The sequence below is a fragment of the Podarcis vaucheri genome, assembly GCF_965113315.1.
Source record: "Podarcis vaucheri genome assembly, chromosome: 5".
In the NCBI taxonomy this organism is placed as follows: Eukaryota; Metazoa; Chordata; class Lepidosauria; order Squamata; family Lacertidae; genus Podarcis; species Podarcis vaucheri.
Window position 1 is genome coordinate 65,684,820 of NC_138763.1, and position 24,874 is coordinate 65,709,693.

At 43.2% G+C, this 24,874-nt stretch overlaps 1 protein-coding gene across 2 annotated transcripts in view; it reads right to left on the reverse strand.

Moving 5' to 3' along the window:
* Positions 1–24,874, reverse strand: part of MYOF (myoferlin) — a 79,317-nt gene that overhangs the window by 53,730 nt on the left and 713 nt on the right. For both annotated transcript variants that reach the window (XM_082224901.1, XM_082224903.1), the window contains exons 2-7: positions 17,864–17,919; positions 16,124–16,215; positions 7,723–7,831; positions 7,217–7,307; positions 864–1,024; positions 84–212 (exon numbers count right to left, since the gene is read on the reverse strand). In XM_082224901.1, the coding sequence (XP_082081027.1) occupies positions 84–212; positions 864–1,024; positions 7,217–7,307; positions 7,723–7,831; positions 16,124–16,215; positions 17,864–17,919 (638 nt within the window). The remainder of the gene's footprint in view (positions 1–83; positions 213–863; positions 1,025–7,216; positions 7,308–7,722; positions 7,832–16,123; positions 16,216–17,863; positions 17,920–24,874) is intronic.

Consider the following 24,874-nt stretch of genomic DNA (forward strand, 5'->3'; position numbering starts at 1 on the left):
GATAAAATAAGTTTTTATTTTTTTCCAGGCAAAAAACCTATGCCTTTCAGCTAGGAGATTATCAAAGATGTGCATTACAATACCTCATCAAAATAAGGATTATTGCCTCTTTTGATTCTTGTTCTGTGTGTCTGGCCACAAATGTGTACTTTCACAACTGGCTTTATGTTATTCCCAGAGAACTGACGTCCTTCAATGACCCTAACACGAATCTAACGCAGGGAGAAAAACAAATGCAAATATTAGATCACTGATGTGTTCCTTTTATCAGCTGGTTTCTCATCATGTCACGTTGACAAAGTGTTTCTTTTCTTTTATTGTTAAAATAAACTAACCAGCAGTACTGGAATCTATTAACCAAAGTTAGACAATCCAGAAGAACATCTCATTCTAATGGGCAGAAACTAAGAGTTTCCACTGGCTACATGGAACATTCCTGGGCCCAAACAAGAAAGAAAACCACTAGATTTATGGAGTGCTGCATCCTCACTTTTAACTCTGCTGCTTATCAAATATTGATGGGGGGGGCAGGAATACTCCAGACTTCACTTTTAAATCCTGAGATTTATTCATACCGCTCCTTTGCTATTCTAGACTGGAGCCAAGAGACATTACACCAGGGGAAAGAATCTTCCAAGATTTAAATGAGAGCTTCTGAAACGTCTGGAGATTCCAGAACAGAAAAATTACACATGCTTACTATGTATGAATTTTCCTTTTCACTGATATTTATCATGCAGTCCTATGCATTACACCACTGTGTTCAGTGAGGTTTATTCCTTGGCACCTGTGCACAGGACTGCAGCCTGAGGTCATCCTGAAATCTGGCATATTAGGTCTTGCAATGAATATGACTCTACAACCTGGAAGTCTTGAGGCTTGTTAGAAAGCAGCCTCCGGTTTTGCTTTCCTTTGGCAATTCGACGAGCAAGCTGAGTTTCGCGGGTGCCACGTGGACCGCCCTGGGGAACGGGACCAGCTCCACCATCAGGCGACTCCTCATCACCTCCGTCTTCTTCACCATCTGCCAAAGATATAAATCAGTGCGGTCACTGTAGAAACAAGATGAACATAAGCAAAAACAACAAGGACTGGTGTGCTCATTCCTATGCCTGAAACTACACAGCGTGACCACTTTACCTAAATACAATTGAGCGTATGCTGCTAGAAGGTGCAATTAGGCAGTGACCTCATTTATCTATTATAACCAACTTTTCTATACGAGGATAGTCAAGGCAGTTCACCCCTAAATAAAAAAGCATTGATCCGAAAACCAAAACCATAACAAAAAAATTGTATAATATAAAATGTTATATGGGCTACCGGGGAGGGGGGAATAATACCGAACATTAGGATAAAATACACATTTCACAACAGTTCAAACTAAAACAAGGAGCAACATAATGGGAGGCTTGTTTCCAGCTATTCCGCCCCCCCCCCCGCCTTTGGAAACCTTATAAGAAGTTCCTGCAAGAGAGAGACTCTGAGCAACATCATGGAGGGCTATTTCTAGGACCAAGTTGGAACTGTCCAGCTCCCTTGATATTTTTTTTTTGCTTTTTTTTTTTTTGCTGCTGAGAATTGCTAATGTCAACTTGCTACATTTGTAGTATTGAAATGTTGCTTCTCGTATGTTATTATATTTGCTATTGTGTTGTTTTGCTATGTTATTATGAAATTGCTTTTGCACTTTGATTTTGAAATGCTTTCCTGTTTTCTTTGTTGTAAAAGCCACTCTGAGGCTGAGGAGGTTTTTGGGTGGGGCGTGTAAAAGTGGCATATGAATAAAATTATTAATTAAAAATTATTATCAGCAGGTATAAGACCCAAAGCATTGTTGGAATAGCCGTGTCTTCACATATTATACCTCCTTTAGAAAAGTTTTTGTTTTGTTTTTTTACAATTTCCACGTCACTTTCACATGCACCTAAACAGCTCTGGTCATGGTGGGCTAAAAGAGCAGGGCATTTGATGTTCCACTGAGATACAGAGTCAAATAGGAGGTTCATAAAATATCCGACTCTCTGGCAATTTAGGCCTGTAAAGGTCAAAAGCAGCACTTTGAATCGGAATGGAAACAAACAGGTGACCAGGGAAGATGAAAAAAAGTATCAGAGTGATATGTTCCTGTTTGTATGCTCTATTTAGCAATCTGTCAACTGCATTTGACCCATGTTTCGTTCCCACATTGTCATCAAAGGCAGCCTCACAAGGGGCATGTTATAACAGTCTGATCCAGAGGTTTTCAACCTTTTTGAGTCCACAGTTCCCTTGAGCAACTACATTCTTTCTGAAGGACCCCTGTGGGGCTCAGGGGCCCAGTTATGTCATTCCTTGCCTGCCGAGTTGGCAGCCTCTCACCCTTTTTCGAACACCCTCCCTTGTGGAGTGTTCCCCAGCCTCTGCTCCTCTCCCCTCTCCTTGGGAGTTCTCCAAGCAGCTGATGCAGCAACCCCCGGTCTCTGAGCTGCCTCAGCTCCTGGCAACCAGCACCCCCTAGCCAGATCCAGAGGCACCATTTGCCTGGGGAGCTTGTAGCCAGGGCTGCTGCAACAAACAGCTGTGCAAGCCTTTGGGAGGCAAAGATGCAAGAGGGTATCCGAGGAAGGGAGGGAAGGAAAGAAGGGACAGAGGGCAGCTTTGCCCATGGCACCCCTGACCATCATTCAAGACACCCCATAGTGCCACAGCACACTGGTTGAAAACCACTGGTCTAATCTGACTCTGCATAGGATATGAATGACAATTGCATAATTTGCACTACCATAACATTGCACTACTCCATGTGAAACCATTTTATTTGGAATAGGCTGGGCTGCAACACAGAAACAGAATTTACTTCAGGATCCTGGTTTTGACCTATAAAGCCTTAAACGGCTCAGGACCGCAATACCTCAAGGACCACCTCTTCCCATATGAACCCATCTGTACCCTGAGATACCCTATTTTTCGCTCTAGAGGACGCACTTTTCCCCCTCCAAAAATGAAAGGGAAATGTGTGTGTGTCCTATGGAGTGAATGCAGGCTTTCGCTGAAGCCTGGTGCTCCCCGGGCTTCGGGCAGCTATCCGCAAGCCTTCGGAGCCCAGCAGGATCCCGCTGGCTGTCTTGGCTTCTTTGCTCTTTGGGGCTGGGGAGGGTGGTGGAATAATTTTTTTCCTCTTTATTTCCCCCCCTAAAAACTAGGTGCGCCCTATGGTCTGGTGCACCCTATGGAGCAAAAAATACAGTAATCTTCCGAGGCCCTCCTTTGTGTGCCTCCTCCTCAAGAGGTCTGGAGGGTGGCAACACAAGAATGGGCCTTCTTTGCAGTGGCTCCCCATCTAAGGAATGCTCTCCCCAGGGAAGTTCACCTGATGCCTTCATTATACACCTTTAGGTGCCAGGCAAAAACGTTCCTTTTTAACCAGGCCTTTGGTTAATCTTATTTACATCCAACATCCTTTTAGAATGTGGTTCTTTTTTTGGGGGGTGGGGGTTATTGGGCTATTGTTTTTGGTTTGATTTTATATGTTGTGGTCTTGTTTGTGAACCGCCCTGAGACGTCCGGGTGTAGGGCGGTGTATAAGCTGAATAAATATCTAAAATATAGATCCTTTCTTCCAGGTAAATATGATATTGTATATCCATCTTCAACCAGGAACTGAAACTGTGACATTCACAATGGTGTAATAAAATGCGGCAAATCCTCAGAAATTCTGAATTACAAAACTTTACCACAAATAATTAACCCACAAAGGGCGTCTCCATAACGTATTTACTCATGATCCCTAAATAGAGGGTTTTGAATAAATTTAGTAAGACTTTCTTAGGAACTCATATTGTTTATTCATACTATTTTTCTCTTTCAAAGTAGATTTCATCTTCACATACTTTACTGATCAGAAACCAAATTGCTAATTAAAAAAACCCCTATCTGCTTATGTATACAAGATACAAACAGCGGCCTCAGAACTTCCTAATAATAATAACAATAGTCAATTGTGTGATTAAACTATCGGTAGGCTGTACCACTTCAAAGTATAGATGAGGGGTTGCATGTTGTTTTGCAAAAATACCTTGCGAAAGTAAACTCTTATTTTCAAGCAGACATCTGAAAGCAATACCTCCTTCTGTGTCACAAAGCACATTTTGCATGAGTGCTTTTCTGATTTAAGAGAAGATAATGAAACATTTCTCTTGTTTAGGCCAGTTCCTACCTTCCAGCATGTTCTGTTCCTGGGGAAAACACAAGAGCCTAGCAGATTCACTTTCCACAATACAATTTAAAGTTTAAAGGTGACGCTACTTGATGAAAACTGGAAGAACAAGTTTCTGTAGCTTGGGGAAAGGTTACACCCTGGCCTCTAAGTATATATTTTTAACTAGCAGGATCCTCCTTTCTCACCTGGGAGTCAAGGCCATACAACCTCTGACAATACAAGAGGCTTTCTGTAAACTAACAAATTGGTTTTCAAGACATAAAAAGCTAACATTTGGGAGAGGCTTTAAATCATAACAGTGACTATCTTCGGCAGTAACTACAGAAACAGAGAGCTTCAGGCATGAGTTTGATTTATAGAGGCAAGCAAGGTGACACCTTGAACGTTTAGTGAAGTGGAGTGTGTCATAACTCTGAATTAGAAGAGTTAACATAGAATTTGGGATGGGCCCAGCTCAAGGCATTTTGGCACCTGAGGCAAGCCACAAAATGGTTAGAAACAGAACTGTATTGAAAAGGACCCTGAGAGTCATCTAGTCCAATCCCCTGCAATACAGGAATGTTTCGCCCAATGTGGGACTTGAACCCACAAACCTGAGATTAAGAGTCTCATGCTCTACTGACTGAGCTATTTAAGGAGTGCCCCCTCCTTCCAGGGTACAAGGGGGTGAGCAAAGTTCTACATTGGGAACAAGGGAGGGAATATTATCAACCTTACCCAATGGTTGAACTGCGAATCAAAGGTCATCATAGGGGGAAAGAGGCCCACTCTGAATCATGCTGGTTGGATGCAGAGCCTAGGAGACCCCAGAGGGCAGACCCTGACAATTCCTCCCTAGGGGTGGGAACAGACCAGCAGTGCCTCCTATTTGCCAAGAGGCTGCTATGGAGGCAGCATGGGGAGGCTGTCAAGCAGGCGGTAGTTCCAAAGAGCATGTGGCAGTTGCAGCTGGCATCACAACATCAGGCAAGGTGTTCCTTGGAAGCTGGATTTGTCACCTTGCCTCATGGGTGGGCCAGCCCTGACATTGGGGATTTACAATATGGACCTTTGAAACTTAACTTGAGGTACGATTACGGGCAACTTTACGGGGGTGGGGCATTTGCTTCCAGAAAAAAAACGCATCACTTTGAAGGAAGAAAGGAAATGGGGGGGGGACAGAACTCCTCTAAAATACCAGAGAAAGTGACTGGAAAGGATAAAAATTGGTTTGCAAGTGTCCCAGGTAGCTCACCTCCCACAGTCCATCCCCACAAGCAATTTTCTCCTCAGCCAGCTGAGCTGGGTTGAGCTAAGAAAATGTGCTGGTGTCTGGGTGGAGCCCAGCTAAAAAAAATGTTCCTGCACCTATCATATCCTGTCTCGTTTGGCTCTGAAGGACTATCATAGAATAGATAGGCTGTTTTATTTGTTTCCCATCAGCCCCATTTGGATGTAATGGTAACTTTATGGCCTCCTACACCTTTACCAGCCCATCTTATGGCACAGCCACAAGGAGGTAAGTTATACTTCCACTAACCAGAGTCCCAGTTATATTTAGGCTACGTACACATAACTGGCTTAAAGTGCAACAAGGTCTTTCCCTCCCTGCTGTGCTTCAAGCCACATTTGCATGTTGCCGAACACACCAGAGAGGGCGGGCAGATGTCTCCACCTGATGCACATCAAGTTGAAGCTCTGGCTTGAGGGCAAATGCTTCAGACAGCAGTATTTCTCAAGAAACCGCAGGATGACTCCGCATCATGGGTAACACCTGTGTACACCGATTTGAGAGCCAGTGGTGGGGGCACAGTGGATCCAGAGTAAACAATAATGTGCACACAGCCTGGTTACTCCGAATTATGGTTAGTTCACCCAGGCCTGTGCCTAGAAATACAGAGCAAAGGTAAGTCTGGAAGAGCCCTAACTTCTGTGTAAGCTTTGTGCAAGCAAATCATCCTGAATGCTCAATAAACAGGGTTGCCAGAAAGGGTCTGAACTGTGGTTTATGGCCGTGGCATGTCCTGCAGAGTTCAGAAGAGATGGGAATCCCTGGCCAGTTTGAAAGCAGAAGGATCTGCCCCAGAGAAGAAGAAGGAAGGGGACAGGCAATCTGTGAGCCCAAGGTTTATCAATTCTCCATAAGAACCTCATCCCCTGGCTGCTTGGTTTTCCTTCTGGAGGCTTGTTGTCTTGCTGTGTGCTTGTAAGAAGGAGATTATTTACCTAATGTTCTTAGCTGACTATTGAACTCTGTTGGTATTTAGAATATGTAGGAGTTATTTCTTAATCTTATGGGATCTGTTAGGGTACCAAGGGGTTGCTAAAGAGCAAGTAGGCAAATGCCTCCCTGCTCGGCTGTGAAGCCTTGCTTTTGATGCCAAAATAAACTTTCTCTGTGCAGAGCGCCACTCTCCCATGGCTGGCTCATTCACTGGCAGAATCTGTGAGTGGGTGGTCCTTAAACCTCCCCCAGCAGAGTAGTTTCTTGACGCCCAATCTGCGTCTCCCCCCTCGGCGCGGAAGCCTACTGCGCAAGGAAGGCGTGGGTAATGGGGACCTCTCTCCTCCCCGCTTTGCCCAGGCAAGATGTCCTGGCACCGTCTCGCCTCCTCCGAGCCCTGAAGCTCCTCTCCACTGGAGGCGTGGTTACTCTTCTCCGCTAAGGAGGTGCTGCTTCCCACGATCTTTGGGGGCTCTCTGTAATCCATCCAGCTTTTCCCCTCTCGCCCCTGAGCCGCTCGCAGTTCCCTGACAGGATCCTTACCTCTGCTCTTTTTTTAAAAAAAAAATCCATAATATATAAAGGTGAGAAATGGCTTTTGCAACCAGTTGTTTTTATCTTAATTTCCCCCCTTCCCGGCTTTTTGATCTATTGTAAAGTCCCTTTCAACCTTAATAAAAATACATTTTTTTAAAAAAAGGAAACAGTCTGGCTAGAAACTTTCTCTAAAAATCTAATGACCTTTAAAAAAAAACATTCCTGTGGGGAGCGGAAGAGGAGGAAGGATTGGGGGGGACGGACACCTGAAATACCTTCAATGCCTTGTGCATCAGTTCCCCCTGGGTCATTTGGATTCGGAGGTCCAGCTGGCGGCTCGTAGCCCACCACCAAATCAATTGTTGCCTAAATTAAAAGAAAAGAAAAATCACAAACATGATATAGGACCGAAAGAGCTACTTAGCTTCATGCAGAGGGATCGGCAAAAGCCTATGAGGCCGCCAGCCACTGATTTCATGTCACAATAGCACTTTTCAGATTTTATTGTGCTTCAAAAGAAACATAACCCAAACTCTTGTTTGATTGCAGAAACCAATGTGCATAATGGATAGGAAATAAAATTGCACCTGATGCCCAAAAAACTGTGCAAAATGGCACCCACCTTAACACCTACCTCCACACACACTTTCCCTCTCTTTAGCAATTTTTAAATTGATCAATGCAGCTTCCATGAAATATATGTTGCCAAAATGTTTCCTGTGCTGTTGATATCGATTATACTGTAAAACATGCAACTATGAAAAGTAAGGAGGTCACTCACGCCGGTTTCCAGTCCCTTTTCATTCAGCAGTGGAACGAGCTTGAATGGAAGCGATCTGCTTTGTGTGCCTACTAGTTCTTTGAGGGATACAGTTGCTGTGCCAATTAACCTGGAAGACAAGAGGGAAGGACGTTGCCCAGGGATACGCATAGAGTCTTATATAAAGGACAGGAAACCTTTCTTTGATCAGTTGCCATTTCTTAACTGGCATTTTTGGCAGGAGGGCTCAAGTCAGTTCTAAAACTTTAGGTGTTGTAAATGAATATGGTAAAATTTATTGCATTAACAAATAATCACAATTTACGATAGACATAATATATCACAAGGACAGGAAGAAACATAATGGACAGAATAATTGCCACATACAGGAAGAACAAGGAGAGAGTTTGAATGCTTCACCTGTAGGTGTATAAATCATTTAATGTGTCAATACGAAGGGAAGTCATTAAAACTGCAGTTGCGATATAAGGGATTGTTATTTTGACGGGAGCGTAATTGGAATTTCTAAGATTTATAAATTTATAAGAACGCAGAAATAAAGTAAATAATCAAACCATCAATTTTAGCACGTGGGGGGTCACTTAAATTGCATAATTTGGCATCTCAATGATTGGTATTATTAATTGTATTATGATTTGGCATTGTTATAATGAGGCTTTTATTGGATGGTTGTAATTGAAAACTAATAAACCCAAATAATCACAATTTGCTAAGTTTCTGGTTTTTGCATTCAAATGCATATGAGATATTAACAAGGTGCTGGGAGATACTGGGCCATGTTTAGCAGCTTTTATGTGTACAAAAGAATTATTCTTTTGCTTCCAAGGTCCTCAGCACTGATCACCTTTAAACAACAACTGTACAGGTGTTGGAAAGGGAGGGGAATGGCATTCCTATCTTGGTCTGGGTCCCCAACCTCCACAACAGTTCTGTCAAAGCTGGCATAATATATTTTCTGTTTGATGGTATTTTCACTATGCAAGAGTAAGTCCCCAATGAAAATCCTACATGCCCCATGTGCAAATACTACATTATTTTAGCTGGGGGGGGGGAAATACAGTGACCGTGCTCCAACGTCATGCCAGCAGTTGAGACCTAGTTCCTCTCTCCTCCTCCTCTTCCTCCACCTCCTACAGCCCCTGTACCCTTCTAAACTGTTCTAAAGGGTCCCCAATACTCCAGATTTTGGAGCAACACAGGGGGTTGCATGGAAGAGGGGAGGAAGGCTAAGTCTCATTTGCACAACTGGACAGTCACAGCTGGATGTTGCCCAGCAATTTCCACTTAATGTTTGTTACAGCAAGCGTGACTTACGTACATGTAATTGAAATACTGTATTTACTCAAATCTAATGCTCACTTTTTTGGCCGAATTATGTTGTGAAAATTAAGGTGCGCATTAGATTCAAGTAAATCTGGCAATACCTATTCTTTCCTAGTCTACTCCTCCCCTTACCCTCTTTTCTACCTGTGGTGAATTATAATATTGTAAGCTCCTTGGAGACAGGGGCCTGTCCTAGCCAGTGTGGTGTAGTGGTTAAGAGCGGTAGACTCATAATCTGGGGAACCGGGTTCGCGTCTCCGCTCCTCCACTTGCAGCTGCTGGGTGACCTTGGGCCAGTCACACTTCTCTGAAGTCTCTCAGCCCCACTCACCTCACAGAGTGTTTGTTGTGGGGGAGGAAGGGAAAGGAGAATGTTAGCCGCTTTGAGATTCCTTAAAGGGAGTGAAAGGCGGGATATCAAATCCAAACTCTTCTTCTTCTTCTTCTTCTCTTGTACAGTGGTACCTCGGGTTAAGTACTTAATTCGTTCCAGAGGTCCGTTCTTAACCTGAAACTGTTCTTAACCTAAAGCACCACTTTAGCTAATGGGGCCTCCTGCTGCCGCTGTGCTGCCGCTGCACAATTTCTGTTCTCATCCTGAAGCAAAGTTCTACTAGGTAGAAGCAAAGGTACTATTTCTGGGTTAGTGGAGTCTATAACCTGAAGCATATGTAACCCGAGGTACCACTGTACTGTGCAAAGCTCCACACCCAATGATGGTGCTATAGCAATAAACAAATAAATAATAAACCAGGATTCATATGGAGATGTAACCCTAATGCATGAACAGTTGCAAATTAAGACGGCACTTCATATATTGCTGAAACTGTTGTCCCCATAATTTAAAACGTCACTGAAAATGGAGGCGGCATTCAATTCATTTCTTAAGTGTAATTTGGCTAGACAGTCCCTCACACTATGAGGAAATGGTATTGAAAGTTGGAAAATTTCAAAACCATCCTGACTGTAAATCTGTTCTTACACAGCTGTCATAAGGTACAAGGGTGTGGCTGCTCACACTGTCAATAAGATGAGACAGCTTCATTTCCATTATCTTTGTTTAAAGACATTTCCTTACAGAAGCCTGCTTGTATTCTCAGACTCAGAAGTGACATAGGTAACTGCTTTTAATTTGGGCGGGGGGGGAGGGGGGAGGGGGGATCACTTCAAGCTGCATTTGTACCACTGCATTTGTACAAGAAGAATTACAGGCCCACAGCTCTCGATCTCTACATCATCCTCTTGCTGAGGCACATGAAGGAAGAAGTGACAAAGCAGAGATTTCAGACTGGCCAATTTCTCCAACAATGCAAGCGCAAGGACCATCAGAGAGGTGTGTGTGGAAAAGGCAGGTTCCAGGTTGCATGGCGACCAGTTTTACCCTTCCAGCTTCTCCTCCTTTGTGTAGTAAAGTGGGCATCTCAGCTGGTCCTAAGTGGGGGTGAGGGCTTCACCGGGATGGTTGCCTTGGGGAAAGAAATTCTATTCTGGGTTTCCATCTATTTCTGTATGCTTCGGAAGCCTGTTGTGCATGTCACTTCCTCTTTTTCAGGGAAGGAGCCACAGTTTCCATTTTTGGACAAGTCTGTTTGAAGCTCCTTGAACATGCACATTTCTGCCAGCTCTTATCACACTACTGTACACAAGGCTGTGAAAAAAGTTTGCAAGAGTTTTGGGTTCTCCCTGGATTCAGCTGACTCGTTTTGCATTATACATTTCTGTGGGCTTATCTATAAATTGCCTCTAATTGCAGAACAGAAGCTCACTTGCACATTCTATTTTATAGTGTTAATTTAGAGCTAAGGACATTGTGTTTCTTAAAGGCTGTATTTTAAAAGAAAGAAAGAAAGAAAGAAAGAAAGAAAGAAAGAAAGAAAGAAAGAAAGCTCATACAAAGGAGCCTTCCTAGATAACTATAGCCATCCCCATTTTTCCACCACACATTTTAGGGCTCCAAGAGCAGCTGTGTTTAGAATATTCATTTCAACAACATTTCCCATTCCAAAGTTGCATCTGTGCCCATTAGGCTGCACGCACACCACACATTTAAAGCATGTGACTCTCCCCGCCTCCAGGAATTTCTGAAACTGTAGCTCACCCTTCTAAGAACAATAATTTCCCGTGCCCTTAACAAACTGGACTTCCCAGCATTCCTTTGGCATGTCATGTGCTTTAAATGTATGGTGTGTACACAGCCCAAGTCTCAACAGCTGTTTTTAGGGAAATTGCTTTCATGACTGAAGGATTGATTACTTTAATGCTCTTATCTAACATGCATAATCCTTCTCTTTAGGCATCACAGATAATAACAAACTCCTCCCTTGTTGAGTACTATTGTCCCTACAGATCATATTCTGAATTTTACATTACATGCATTGCAATATGTCCCTTCGCTGCCACTGATTTTGTTGGTCACTAATGGGACTTAAGCAACCTTCGTGCCAAGTAACTTCTAACCAATTTTCCTTCCTGCCAATCAGTTTCTTTTCCTTTTGCCCTGTGACTTCATTCACTAGGCGAGGTTATGTGGATGATCCCACAAGATGCATGGCCAGGACTGATTTATCTCCAGAAGAAGAAGAAGAAGAAGAGTTTGGATTTGATATCCCGCCTTTCACTCCCTTTAAGGAGTCTCAAAGCGGCTAACATTCTCCTTTCCCTTCCTCCCCCACAACAAACACTCTGTGAGGTGAGTGAGGCTGAGAGACTTCAAAGAAGTGTGACTGGCCCAAGGTCACCCAGCAGCTGCATGTGGAGGAGCGGAGACGCGAACCTGGTTCCCCAGATTACGTGACTACCGCTCTTAACCACTACACTACACCACAGACTGGGTTATTGTTTAGTTTGTTGGTTGGTTGGTTGGTTTGGTCTACCAAAATAGTTGCATTATCGAACAATTGTTAGGGATAACAATAGAACAATTATGTCAAAGTAAATTGAAGAAGTGGGGGTGAACCTCAGCACAAAGTGCTGCCTGTAAGTGGCATTTGCAATGTTCGTTTTATGAGACCCCCCCTCGCCAATTCACACAGGATTTCCTTCATTTAAAGCAGATAAAATCTAACCTGGGGGCATCCCTAAACCAAGATGCATAAACTCCTATTGCCTAAGGTTGTTGAGTGGCAACTTTTTCCTCTACCTCCTTCAACATTAAATGGGTCAGGATATAGCCTAACAAAATTTCTCATAGGATTGCAGACAGCACAGAATCTCTACTACTTTCAACACAGGTGAAAATTCAAGTGGTGTTTCACACACCATTTCTCAGGCTAGTGAAAAGTTATGTGCTTACCCAGGTTTGGTTTTCTTTGGGTGTAGCTCTCTGGAGGCTTGTTGGTATATTGTATTTATTTAGAAATATAAAGGCTGAGCACATCTTTAACACTCTTACCAAGCAGCTACTCATATTTCCAGAGAGACAGACATAACCTGACATAGCTGCTTGAGGGAAGCAATGTGCTTTAAAATATGGTATGTAGTAAGGGATGGGATGAGGAACTGAAAATTATTTGAATAGTTTCATTTACAAATCTAAGACTACAAGCTTATGGGCAGTTTCCTGGGAATCAAACCCATTAAATGTTGGACTTACTTTGGACTAAACATGCAGAGGACCAGAGCTGGAGAAGTTAGCTGTGAATTTACATTTCTCACTGTGAAGAAATGACTGTTTGCTTGAGTAAAAGTCTGACCTACCACTTTTCTCTTCTGTTGCTAGGCTACCAACCATTCAGTGTCTGGAAAAATATGTACAACTGTTAATTTCTCCTCCCACTTATGGAATAAAACCACGTGACACAAATTTTTGGTGCAACTTGCTTTCTGTAGCATGAACTTCTATTCTATACTACGCAGTAGCAGAAAATATCCCCCCTGCGTTACACTTCTTTTGTATTTCATTTTTACATGTAAAATAAAAGAATAAGAAGCTGCTTTAGCTAAATGACGGACTTCAAAGTGGAAGCTAACGTAACAGAAAGCAGATGTGTGCCCCCCCCCATCCTCTCTCCCATTTTCCTTAAAAGGGAAAACTTAGCTGGGCAAATCATCACGTGACCGGAACCTTCAGCAACTTTTATATCATGCATGTTAACATTTTTCAGTCAGGGCTTTTTAAATTACTTTTCCAGTGAGGTAAAGCTTCTGTTACAGCACCTGCACATTAAGCCTGCTCTGATCTGAAGGTACGATAAAAGTTTCTGCAAGTCAAAGCATGTTTCAGCTTCCAGGAAAAGGGGGCGGGGGGCGGGAATATGAAGTGGCTGTGTTGGCTTTAAATACTGGGACAAACATGCCACAGCGATGAGTAGTTTGCTGGCAGTACACAACTGCAAGGAAACATTTACCAGGCTTATTCTCCAAAGAGCAAACTCAGTAAAGACTTTAAAAAAAAAACACCCATGAACACTCCTTCCACCCTGGGTTTCTCTGCAAGGAATTTCCTCGACTTTTGTTGCTTTGGCACAAATGCAGTTTGAACGTCACAGGAAGTTTTTCTGCACCAGCCCCACCGGAATGAGGACATCTTGGTCGATTTTGCTCAGACAGAGCAAGTAAAACAAGAACTATGACAGACCATGAAGAAAAGATGTTCCCCCAATCTCAACATTCATGTAGCACAGGCGTGGGGAATTTTTTAAGAGCCCGAGGGCCACATTCCCTTCTGAATGGCCTGAAAAGGGCCAAACGCTAGTAGTATGCAGGGCCCTGAGGCAAAAGCGGGTGAGGTGAAAAAATTCAGGGCACGAAGCTGGGCTAGTGAGAGGAGTTGCCTGAGGAGATTTATGAGGGCCAGGTAGAGAGGTCTGGGCCTGAAGTTCTCCACCTCAGTGTAGCACTTCTAGCAAGTCAATTTAATGCAGGGCACAACACATTCTTCTTTTTTAAAAGAGGTTTACTACTACAAGAAGAGAGAGAGAAAAGTGTTGTGTGAGAGGCCTAAGTGGGCAGGGAGAAGCTACTTATTCCCAAGAAGTTTTCTTTGTTTGCTCATTATTTTTACTTAGCATGACAAGCTGGAAGCCAACTCCCTACTCATAAATAAGAGAACCAATATTTGTAATGATCAGCACTGGATCATCATGTGAAACACAAACAGAACAAGTGGGTAGCTGCAAACATGCCCTTTGTCTAGAAATGGATATATCTGGTCTAGAGGGGGGAAAGAATCACGTGGAATCCGAGCACGGATGCTTGACTGAACCTGTTTTAGAGTACAGATAAAGATCTATCCCATTTTTGTGATCTCGTGAGCATTCTATTATAGTCAGGAGGCCTGCGCCTGAGTTTCTCTCACCAGAAAACACATACCCAAAAAATTCCATGAGATTTGAACTACTTTCTTAGTACACATAATTGGGATTGGCCCTATCATTAGGCAAACTGAGGCAGCTATCCTGTGGATAGTGGAGGCCAGCCCGGTTGAAGTAAGATTCGACTGAATGGTGTTGGGGATATCACCATGTCCTTCAACGCAGACAGCAGAATGTCTTGGACTGGCCCTAGTTATCCAGGTACATGAGATGCTCTAGAGTTTTGTTGCCCTGCTGGTTTTTCAGTGTCCCATGAATTTTGTATATTCAGAATATTCAGAACTGAATGCAGGATTAATTTCATTTCATTCTACCCCTCAGGCTAACAGCACAATTCTATGCAAGTGTACTCAGTAATAAATCCTTCTGTGATCCATGAGGCCTACTCCCTAATAAGTGTGTTTATGATTGGAGCCTAAGGTTAAAATCTCATAGACTTACCCGAGAGTAACCCCTTTTGAATTCAATGGCTCTTACTTCTAAATAGACATGTGAGGAATTACACTGTAAACATATCATTATTATCTCAATCTGTGTCGCTGTTACCAGATATTAAAAGCTCTAAGTAACTGGGAATTGCCTTTTTCTTTCAGAAAGTAGAAATTTTGTGATTTGGTTCCCTAGCAGCAAAAGTATATGCAATTTGCTTAAAATGTGTTGCAAAGTGAGTGAAAGAAAGAATTGTTTGCAGGAAGTGGGTTTTTTTTAATAAACATTGCTTGGTGAGCTTTTAATCATTTCCTAGGAACAATATTTTTACCCATGAATCAGAAAGCAAACTGTACAATATGTAAAAGTTCTAAAAGAACTTTGCTTTCCCTTTCTGACATCCTGAAATGAAAGGGTGTGTCCATAAGAACTAGATCCAACTGTCTCACACACCTACGCTGGCATTCAGAGATAAAAATCACAAGCATAAACACATCTGTGACGCCTCCAGCATCATCTCCATGCATATCTCCACAACAATGGGAAAATATAGGGAAACACACTTTGCAAAGGTAGCTGTAGTCCTCCATACAATTTGGTTGTTTAACATCCCACTGGAGTATATCCATAAGACGTATGGCCTGGGCTACTCTGATTGGATACCTTGGACACAGCTGCAGTCCTGACCCAAAACATACGGAAGAAAGCTACTCATTGCAGTTTCTCATCCCTCTTCCAGATCTTTTCAATGGGCATTACACAGGCTAACCAACCCCTCTTGCCACACATTGACAAGCTCCATGCCTTTTGCAAAGCATTATAATTAGAACAGCTACTCCACCCACAACTTCAAAACTCACTTCTTCAAAATCTTTCCTGAACAAGCCTCATTTCCTGGGCACTTCTCAGTTACAGATTAACTCTCTCCTGAACGCACCCATCCTTCCTATACTTTCTTGAGGCCACCTCTCAGCATCACTGTTGCCTTGCACCATTATATTGTAAGCCCTCTAGTGTGGGCTCCATCACTGTTACATTGGGTGCAACACCCAACGTATTGTCATGATGCTGATTAAGAAAATGTTACGTTTACAGAGATCTTGTCTTCCCATAGTTCAGAAATACGGCTGAAGGGTTAGCTGAAGTACAAGGCAGAAGAGCCAACAGTAAATGATCCAGTAAGATGTCTGAAGCCCTTTAAATTTAGCAAATCCAGCCATACACAAGTGCTGCAAAATTATACCAATTAGTTTTTAAAAGACACCTTTTGCACAAAGCAAGTTGCACTGAAAAAGAAATATACCCCTCCCCTTCAAAATTTCAAAAAGTCAACATACTTGTTTTGCCCTATAGTTTCGAAATCTTTCACAATAATCTGCAGGACTGATGAAATATCCAAAGCGATTCCTTTCAAATCAAACTCAAGAATCTGCGCAAAAAAAATGAGAATAACCCTTAGAAGTTGAAACAACAACATAACCATGCAATGAACAGGCAATAAAAAAGATTTAAGGAATCAACATTTTTCATCAGTAACACAATTAAATAGATAAGTGCAGACTACCGGTATATTTGCATGTAGTTATCTAGGCTGAAAATGCCTGTAGAACTCCAGGCCAGTTCAGACAATATAAAATGTGTAACTGCTATATGTTCAGGGGGGTGTACAAATGTACATCCATGTGCACAATGGGATAATCTACCAAAGGTTAGTCATGACTATGTCCCATTGAAAGGGATGCATAGTGAATGCAATGGAACCAGCTTCCAAGTAGATGTGCACAAGATTGGGCTACACTACGGCATGACTAAGAAAGCCCCACTGATTTATCTATTATTAGCTCTGAGTCTAACTGACCTTTGCTAAACTGTCCCAGTATGCTGGAGTTTTGCAATCTTTCTAATATTTATAAAGTGGAAGGTGACAGGAAGGTGACAAGAACCAGCTGCAGAGGAATACACACAAGCTTGTGTTGCCCTGCCCTACCATGCATCCAAAGTATGTTGTTACTACTTCTTTTTTTTAAAAAAAGCAACCAAAAAGACTGGAAAAGACTTAAAATATCCTCTGCTGGCACCTTGGCATCTAAAGTTGAGCAAGGTCTTAAGGTTCATATATGGCATTACAATATGTGTAGTTTGGGGTTCAGCAAGCAGAAATCAAGATATTAGACTAGGTATTTATTTATTTATTTATTTATTTATTTATTTATTTATTTATACCCCACCCATCTGGCTGGGTTTCCCCAGCCACTCTGGGTAGCTCCCAACAGAAAATTTACAGCACAATAAAATGTCAAACATTAAAAACTTCCCTAAACAGGGCTGCCTTCAGATGTCTTCTAAAAGTCAGATAGTTGTTTATTTCCTTGACATCTGATGGGAGGGCATTCCACAGGGCGGGTGCCACTACCGAGAAGGCCCTCTGCCTGGTTCCCTGTAACTTGGCTTCTCGCAGGGAGGGAACCACCAGAAGGCCCTCGGAGCTGGACCTCAGTGTCCTGGCTGAATGATGGGGGTGGAGATGCTGCTTCAGGTATACAGGACCGAGGCCATTTAGGGCTTTAAAGGTCAGCACCAACACTTTGAATTGTGCTCAGAAACATACTGGGAGGGCTTTGTGCAGGTCTTTAGAGATGCAGACAATGCAGTGGATGATCTGGGAACACCAAATGCTCCAACATTAATGAAGCTAAGCAGTTGCGATCTTGATCCATGAAACAAGACATAGATAGAATAAATCAGGCTGCAGGTCTAAGTCCTCATACGTGGCAATAAGCACTATTGAATTCAGTGGGAGTTACTTCAGCATAGGGTTGCATCTAATAAAGTTATTCCACCTGCACAAGGACTTCTCCCACTAAAGTGAAATAGGGAAACTGTGTACCAGATATTGCACATCTCCCCTTAGCAGGAACTGTGGAAGTTTTGTTTCTGGATACAGAGAATCACAGGAACAGTCGGTTGTGACATGTGTATTTCTTGTTCCATAATGTCATGCAACAGAGAATAGGGCTGAACTTTGTCACACATGCTCTGCCTTATCACATACAACAGAACCAATTAAAAAAAGTCACCTCATTCCAAACAGGGTTGAGTTCACTATCAATTTTCTTTGTTTTCTTTTTTTCATCTGGAAATAAACAAAAATGTGCTTACTTATTGGAAGATATATAAAACAGCAATCACAATATATTAAAATAATATATATATATTTTTAATGCAAGAGGGCTGACTTGATTTATTTGGTTGCTGGCCATGGTATCTAATCTATATAGAATGTTTTGTGCTTGTGTACATAATAAACCTGCCTCCCAATAAAGTTGTTTTGGCCTAACTATATTGCCAGCTCCCCCCACACCTTTCAAAACAGATATTTTCTGTTAGTGTAGATTCTGCTGTGTCTGTGGTGAAGCCGCTGTTTAAGACACACCTTGATTTAACCTCATTCACCACAAACAATGGTGCAGCAGGGTGTTGTAGGAGGACAATAGCTCAGCAACAGAGCATCTGCCTTGCAGGCAAAAGGCCTCGGGTTCAGCCTCTGACATCTCAGATAGGCTGGGAGAGACTCCTGGCCCCAAACCCTAGAGAGCTGCTGTCAATCAGCGTAGAGACAACACTGAGATAGATAGACCAATGGTCTGAGTTGATATAAGGCAGTTTTTTAATGACTTTGGCCGAGTGATCCAGTAACTGCTTTACTTTCAGGAATTGTTGAACTATAACTCCCACCACCCTGAGCACCAGCCACACTGGCTGAGGCAGCTGGAATCTGAGTCCAGCAACAACTGGAGGGGCACAGGTTCCCCATTCCTTCATTACAGTGTTCTTAATCTCTAAACCTTTAATGGATTAAGGCTAACACGGGTCTGAGAGAGTAAACCCATTGAACATAGTGGGGCTGACTTCCAAGTCGGCATGAACAAGATTGCACTGTGTGTTGAGGAGGAACACAAATCAACAAGTTCCCCCTTCCCTTCTCTGCCTAACACTGAGTTAGTCAGCTCTGATGTACTCCAGATAGTTCTCTGCTGGATATATGGGGGAGGCGATGACAATTAGCCCTTGTGCAGGGAGTGGGGAACTGACTCACATTCCTGTAACTGGAATCATTTTAGAAAGACTATGCAGGACAATGACTCAGACCAGACCACAAAAACTGTAAATTTGCAACTCGTACAGGAAAATATCTACCACAATGCTATCAGTCTAAACTGAATGATATTGTAGCTCATTGTGCTTTAACATATATTTAGTAATATCAGGCATTGGTCCAAACTAATTGTTTCATGTAGAAGAAATGAATGGAAAAAGCAGCAGTAGCCAAGGATGCAATTTTCCTTTGGCAAGGACAGGGGCTTATTATGTAGGGCAGCCAAGAGACATGGCGATACAGAATTCTTTGTTATCGTCCTTCTAATTCAGGGTTGAGGGTGCTGTGGCCCTCCATATATTGGTAGATTCCAGCTGTGGTCAGCCTCAGTCAGCATGATAAATGGCCATTGCTTTAATTACACTTGCGGAGGCTACAACACTTTGCTGACAGAAGAAAAATGGGGCACGTGGCTTTGAATAGGGATTATTATTATTATTTATCCCCCACACATCTGGCTGGGTTTTCCCAGCCACTCTGGGTAGCTTACAGCATATCCAAAAACATAATAAAAGCATCAAACATTAAAAACCTCCTGATACAGGGCTGCCTTTAGATGTCTTCTAAAAGTTGTGTAATTCTTTATTTCCTTGACATCTGAGGGGAGGGTGTTCCACACGGAAGGTGCCACTACCAATAAGGCCCTCTGCCTGGTTCCCTGTAACTTCACTTCTCGCAGTGAGGGAACTAGCAGAAGGACCCTCAAAGGAGGACCTCAATGTCCAGGCTGAACAATGGGGGTGGAGACACTGCTTCAGGTATATTGGGCCGAGGCTGTTTAGGGCTTTAAAGGTCAGCACCAACACTTTGAAATGTGCTCGGAAACTTACTGGAAGCCAGTGAAGATCCATTAGGTCTTGGTGGCCACTCCCAGTTAACAGTCTAGCTGCCACATTCTGGATTAGTTGTAGTTTCCGAGTCACCTTCAAAGGTAGCCCCACGTAGAGTGCATTGCAGTAGTCCAAGTGGGAGATAACCAGGGCATGCACCACTATGGTAAGACGGTCTGCAGGCAGGCAAAGTCTCAGCCTGCATACCAGATGGAGCTGGTAGACAGCTGCTCAGGACACAGAATTGACCTGCACCTCCATGGACATATTTGGTCTAACTCAGTATATGTTCCTATATGCTTCCTATATTCCTATTTGCCATTATCACCTGGCAGTCAGAAGGGCAAGCAGGACCTTCAACAGAACCTTAACCAATGTGAAGTGTTTCTTTTCAGTATTGCACTCAGTCCATCATGACCCCCTGCAGGATTCTCTAGTCCATTCCCCCTACCAGTTTTTCTGGTTTTGCCCCTGTCAGTCAGTCAGCATTCCAAGGCTATTGCTCAGTGGTTATTGGGCAGTTTTGGAGATTCAACCTTCCCCTACCCAGATGAAATGCCCCTCTTGGGCTGCACCAACACTCATGCCTTAATATCAGAATTACTATTACCTATTTATTTATACCCCACCTTCTTCCCTTTCAAGACAGCTTACAGATAAAAAAAAAGAATTTCTAAAGACATAGAAAAAACAGAAATAGATGGAATTATGATGATACTGTTTCTAAATATTCTGCTGATCAACCTATCCCCGTGCTTGCTGCTGGTAGGATATTCTCCTGGTTCCCAAATCTCTCTCCTTTGCTTGTTCTTGACTTGCTTCTACTCACACTTACGTTTGGCTCTGATCCTGTAAATACCACCCACATCCCAGGCCCTTAGAGGCTCTAGAATTACTGCATCTTTGGACTACTTTGCTGTTTTCCCTCTCTATTGAAGCTATTCACTTAACATTTTCAAGAAGAAAACGACATTTGGTGAAGAACCATAAGGATAAACCTTTGCCCTTTTATCCAAACTTCTTCTCCAACAATCTGATTCAAATTTGCATGTGGAAAGTCAGTAACCTGCCTGGTACACCATGAGCCCAGAAGGCCTTAAAGTCTCTCATTCTGTGACTTTATGCATATGGTTCAACTTCATTAAGGCTGTGGGCTTGAAGAACGCTGAAAAACCCATAAACATGCCAACACATTTTTGGTGACTGTATTTTAAGTATCCTAACTTCAGCTACAGAATTGTAGAGGAAGACAAATAATATAAAACCTGCATATCTATCTTTCATTGCATTCAACCAGGGTGAAAAAGACACAATTACTGGTAAATATAGCAACTAATTCACTACCTCAAAATGTTTTTTATATAAACTATATTAGAGCATGCAAGGGAAAGTTCAAGTAGAAGAGAGGAAGACATGATTCAAAGGCTTTAAAATGAACTTTTTTAAAAAAAAAATCCTGCCCTCAGGAAATCAGGTCTTCCTACATATATTTATCTACTGAGGAAATTGGGGCATTCTGTGGCATGTTCATTTGAAACAGGGAGTTGGCTGGGCCGTGGTCCTACCATCACTCTCCACAGACCATTCCCTGGGGCTACGCATTGGTAAAACTGAGGAACAAGTGGTCTCTCAAAGAAGGATGTCAGCAATTATTGAGTTTTGCATTGTGGAACTTCTGTGAATCTTCCAAAGAACCCCAGGGGTCGTAGGAACCAGTCCTCATAGCCATGCCCCCCACAGCTACATTCTTTCTAAGTTTAAAGAGCAAAAATGAAGTTGTGACTAATACAGACAATCATGGTTTCAATATCAAGCTGCTTTGTCTCTCTTACTCGCTCACACACCAACTTATGGTGTGTTCAGCCTTATGAGGAGTTCTGGTGGGCTCCAACGCTTGGTCGCTATTTGTGACCTTTTGGCTGGCCGCAATTAAGGGATTTTGGATTTTAAAATAAACCAAAAGGTGACGGCTTAACCCTTAGCCATGCACGATAATATAATGTACATCTTTCCCTGCTTAGTTTGTTTGGTAGATTTGTATGCAAGAAAAAAAACTTATTTGGCAGGCAGAGGATTTGCACATGGCGCTGCAAGAGATGACCTTGATGGAAGAAGTGGAGGCTCTGCTACACTACTGCTAGGAAGGTACCGTAGGACACACTTTTTCCCCTTCAAAAATGAAGGGGAAATGTGTGTGCGTCCTATGAAGCGAAGACACCATAGCCCCGCGACCCTCTCCCGGCTGGAGAGGTGACGTGCGGCTATGGCAGGAACCTCTACAGCCCTGTGTCACCTCTCCAGCCGGGAGAGCGCGTGTGGGGCTAAAGCAGCCCCCCACGACCCTCTCCCGGCTGGAGAGGGGACGCGCGGCTATGGCAGGAGCCTCTCCGCTGCTCCCTGACCTGCTCTTTGGGGCTGGTGGTGGGCTTCCCCCCGCCAGCCCCAAAGAGCAGGTCGAAAGGAACCTGAAGCCTGGAGAGCGAGAGGGGTCAGTGCACACCGACCTCTCTCGCTCTCCAGGCTTCCAAGGTAGTTGCCTGAACGCACCTTAAACGGCACCTTGTTTTAGAGTGGGAAAACAAGAGAGGGAAAGTTCTCCCCCTCTCTGTGCAGCGCCTCCTGCCGCTTCACTGAAGGGGCACTGGGCAGAGAGGGGGAGAATTCTTTTTTCTTGTACTCCCCCCTCTAAAACAAAGTGCGTCCTATTGTCCGGTGCGTCCTATGGTGTGAAAAATATGATAATTTAAAAATGAAACCTATATTACGTACTGGAGAGGCGTCCTTTTAAAGGTCAAATTCTATCTTTTGCTGCAGATTCAGCTTTAGGACATTTGCATTGTATGTTGAAGGTCTAAGGATCAATCTCAGGCATCTGCAGGTAGGGCTGGGAAGGTACCACGCCTGAAACCCTGGAGAGCTGATACCAGTCAGTGTGATCATTACTAGGTAAAGGTGAAAAAAGCTAAAGGACCCCTGGACGGTTATGTCCAGTCAAAGATGGCCATGGGGTTGTGGTGCTCATCTCTGCTTTCAGGCCAAGGGAACTGGCATTTGTCCACAGACAGCTTTCTGGGTCATGTGGCCAGCATGACTAAACCACTTCTGGTGCAACGGAACACCGTGACGGAAACCAGAGTGCATGGAAACACCATTTACCTTCCCGCTGCAGCTGTACTCATTTATCTACTTGCACTGGCGTGCTTTCAAACTGCTAGGTTGGCAGGAGCTGAGACAGAGCAATGGGAGCTCACTCCGTCACGGGAATTCGAACCACCAACTTTCTGATCAACAAGCCCAAGAGGCTCAGTGCTTTAGACCACAGCACCACCCACATCCATTACTAATCCAGATAGACCAATGGTCTGACTCAGTATGGGGTAGCTCTTTATGTTCCTGTGAATTTATTTCACCTGTTTTTAGGCAGGCCAACAGGCAGACCGAAGAGAGAATTAGATTGGGACAGAGAGGGTGTCTTTAATCCTTACCCCATGCGGTTTTTATCACCTAACACACCCTACACCCCTCCCAGCCCTGCCACTAAGGTAAGCTGCTTTTTGTACTGCTGAGGGGAAAATAGTAAATACAGATAACGTGCAATATATCATTTGACCCCTATCCTACGATTAAGCTACCCATACACTGCCTCGTGCAAAAATCCAGCCAACTAAGTTTTTGTTTTAAAAGGTAAACACACCTTGAGCAAGCTCAAATATGGACTGTGTAAACCATGAATGAATCACAAAAAAATCATGAATATCATATATCAGCCTTTGGCTTTTTCACAAAGCGATGTCTCGGAAAAACCAAGAAAGGTCTGCAAAAGTGTCGTTTAGGGGTGTAATCCTATGCTGCAGATCTACTGGTTGAGAACTTGTGGGGTTCAGCGGAAGCCTTGATCATCCAGGGGAATAACAAATGCAATGCACCAGGACAGATACACTGGCGGAACACCCTTGATATGCTGGTAGAGTAGCCGGGGGGGGGGGAGAGATGTGGGTGGGTTGTGGGAAGCACAGGGGAGGAGCACATTCCACATCCTATACTACATCAGTCCATAGCCACATCCGCATAGATGGCACAACTTTGCACTAGCCCCAGGCCTAACACCAATAAGTTCCCTTCTATTGCTTTCAAAGAGCTTTTAGAAATAACTGAACAGCAGGAGTATATCTTAAGTCCCATGGTAATGTGAATAGAAGGCTTGCTCTGTCGGTTTGTAACTACTGCATTTATTCACCCATAAATTCCTGTTTCACAAGCCACCATTTGAGTTTTATGCAAAGGCAGAACAGAAGGACTGCGCTGAATATCCTAAAATATGGCAAGTAGACCAGGCTTCCTCAACCTCGGCCCTCCAGATGTTTTGAGACTACAATTCCCATCATCCCTGACCACAGGTCCTGCTAGCTAGGGATCATGGGAGTTGTAGGCCAAAAACAGCTGGAGGGCCGAGTTTGAGGAAGCCTGAAGTAGACAGAAACCTTTTTTATATAAAAAAACCCAACCCAACTAGGAGTAGAGGAAACTATGGTTCACACCTTTCCACAATGCCATTCAAATATTCCAGTAATAAGTTTTTCAAGTATTATGGTACAAACCAACTTCCTTTTTGCACTGTATTTCCTTATTTAAATAATCTCAGCCTATTGTAAACTCAGTATCCTGCAGTTATCTGCATCCAGTAAAACTCTTACAATCTATTTTTCAGTTCAGCACATGCATCCAAGAATAATATATCTAATAATATATCTAATCTGTCCTGTTCAATTAAGGCAGCCATACGTCCGGAGTTTCCCAGACATTACCGGGATTCCAAAGGCAGACATCAGGGGGAATTTCCAAAAGGTGGTGCTGTGTCCTGGATCTTAGGCAAGTAAATCGAAAAAAGCTCAACAACGTCTTTCAGGGCGTCCTGGTTTTTACTTTTTGAAACATGGCAACCCTAGTTTAATGTATGTGATGAGCTATAAGGCAAACGACTCTATATGTACCTTAACATAACAGCATTACAACCATCTACTTATGAGGATAGGAAGTAGAACAAACTGAAATTCGCCACGAAGTTTACACCGGAGAAAAGTGGAATAAATCTGTCAGTTTCA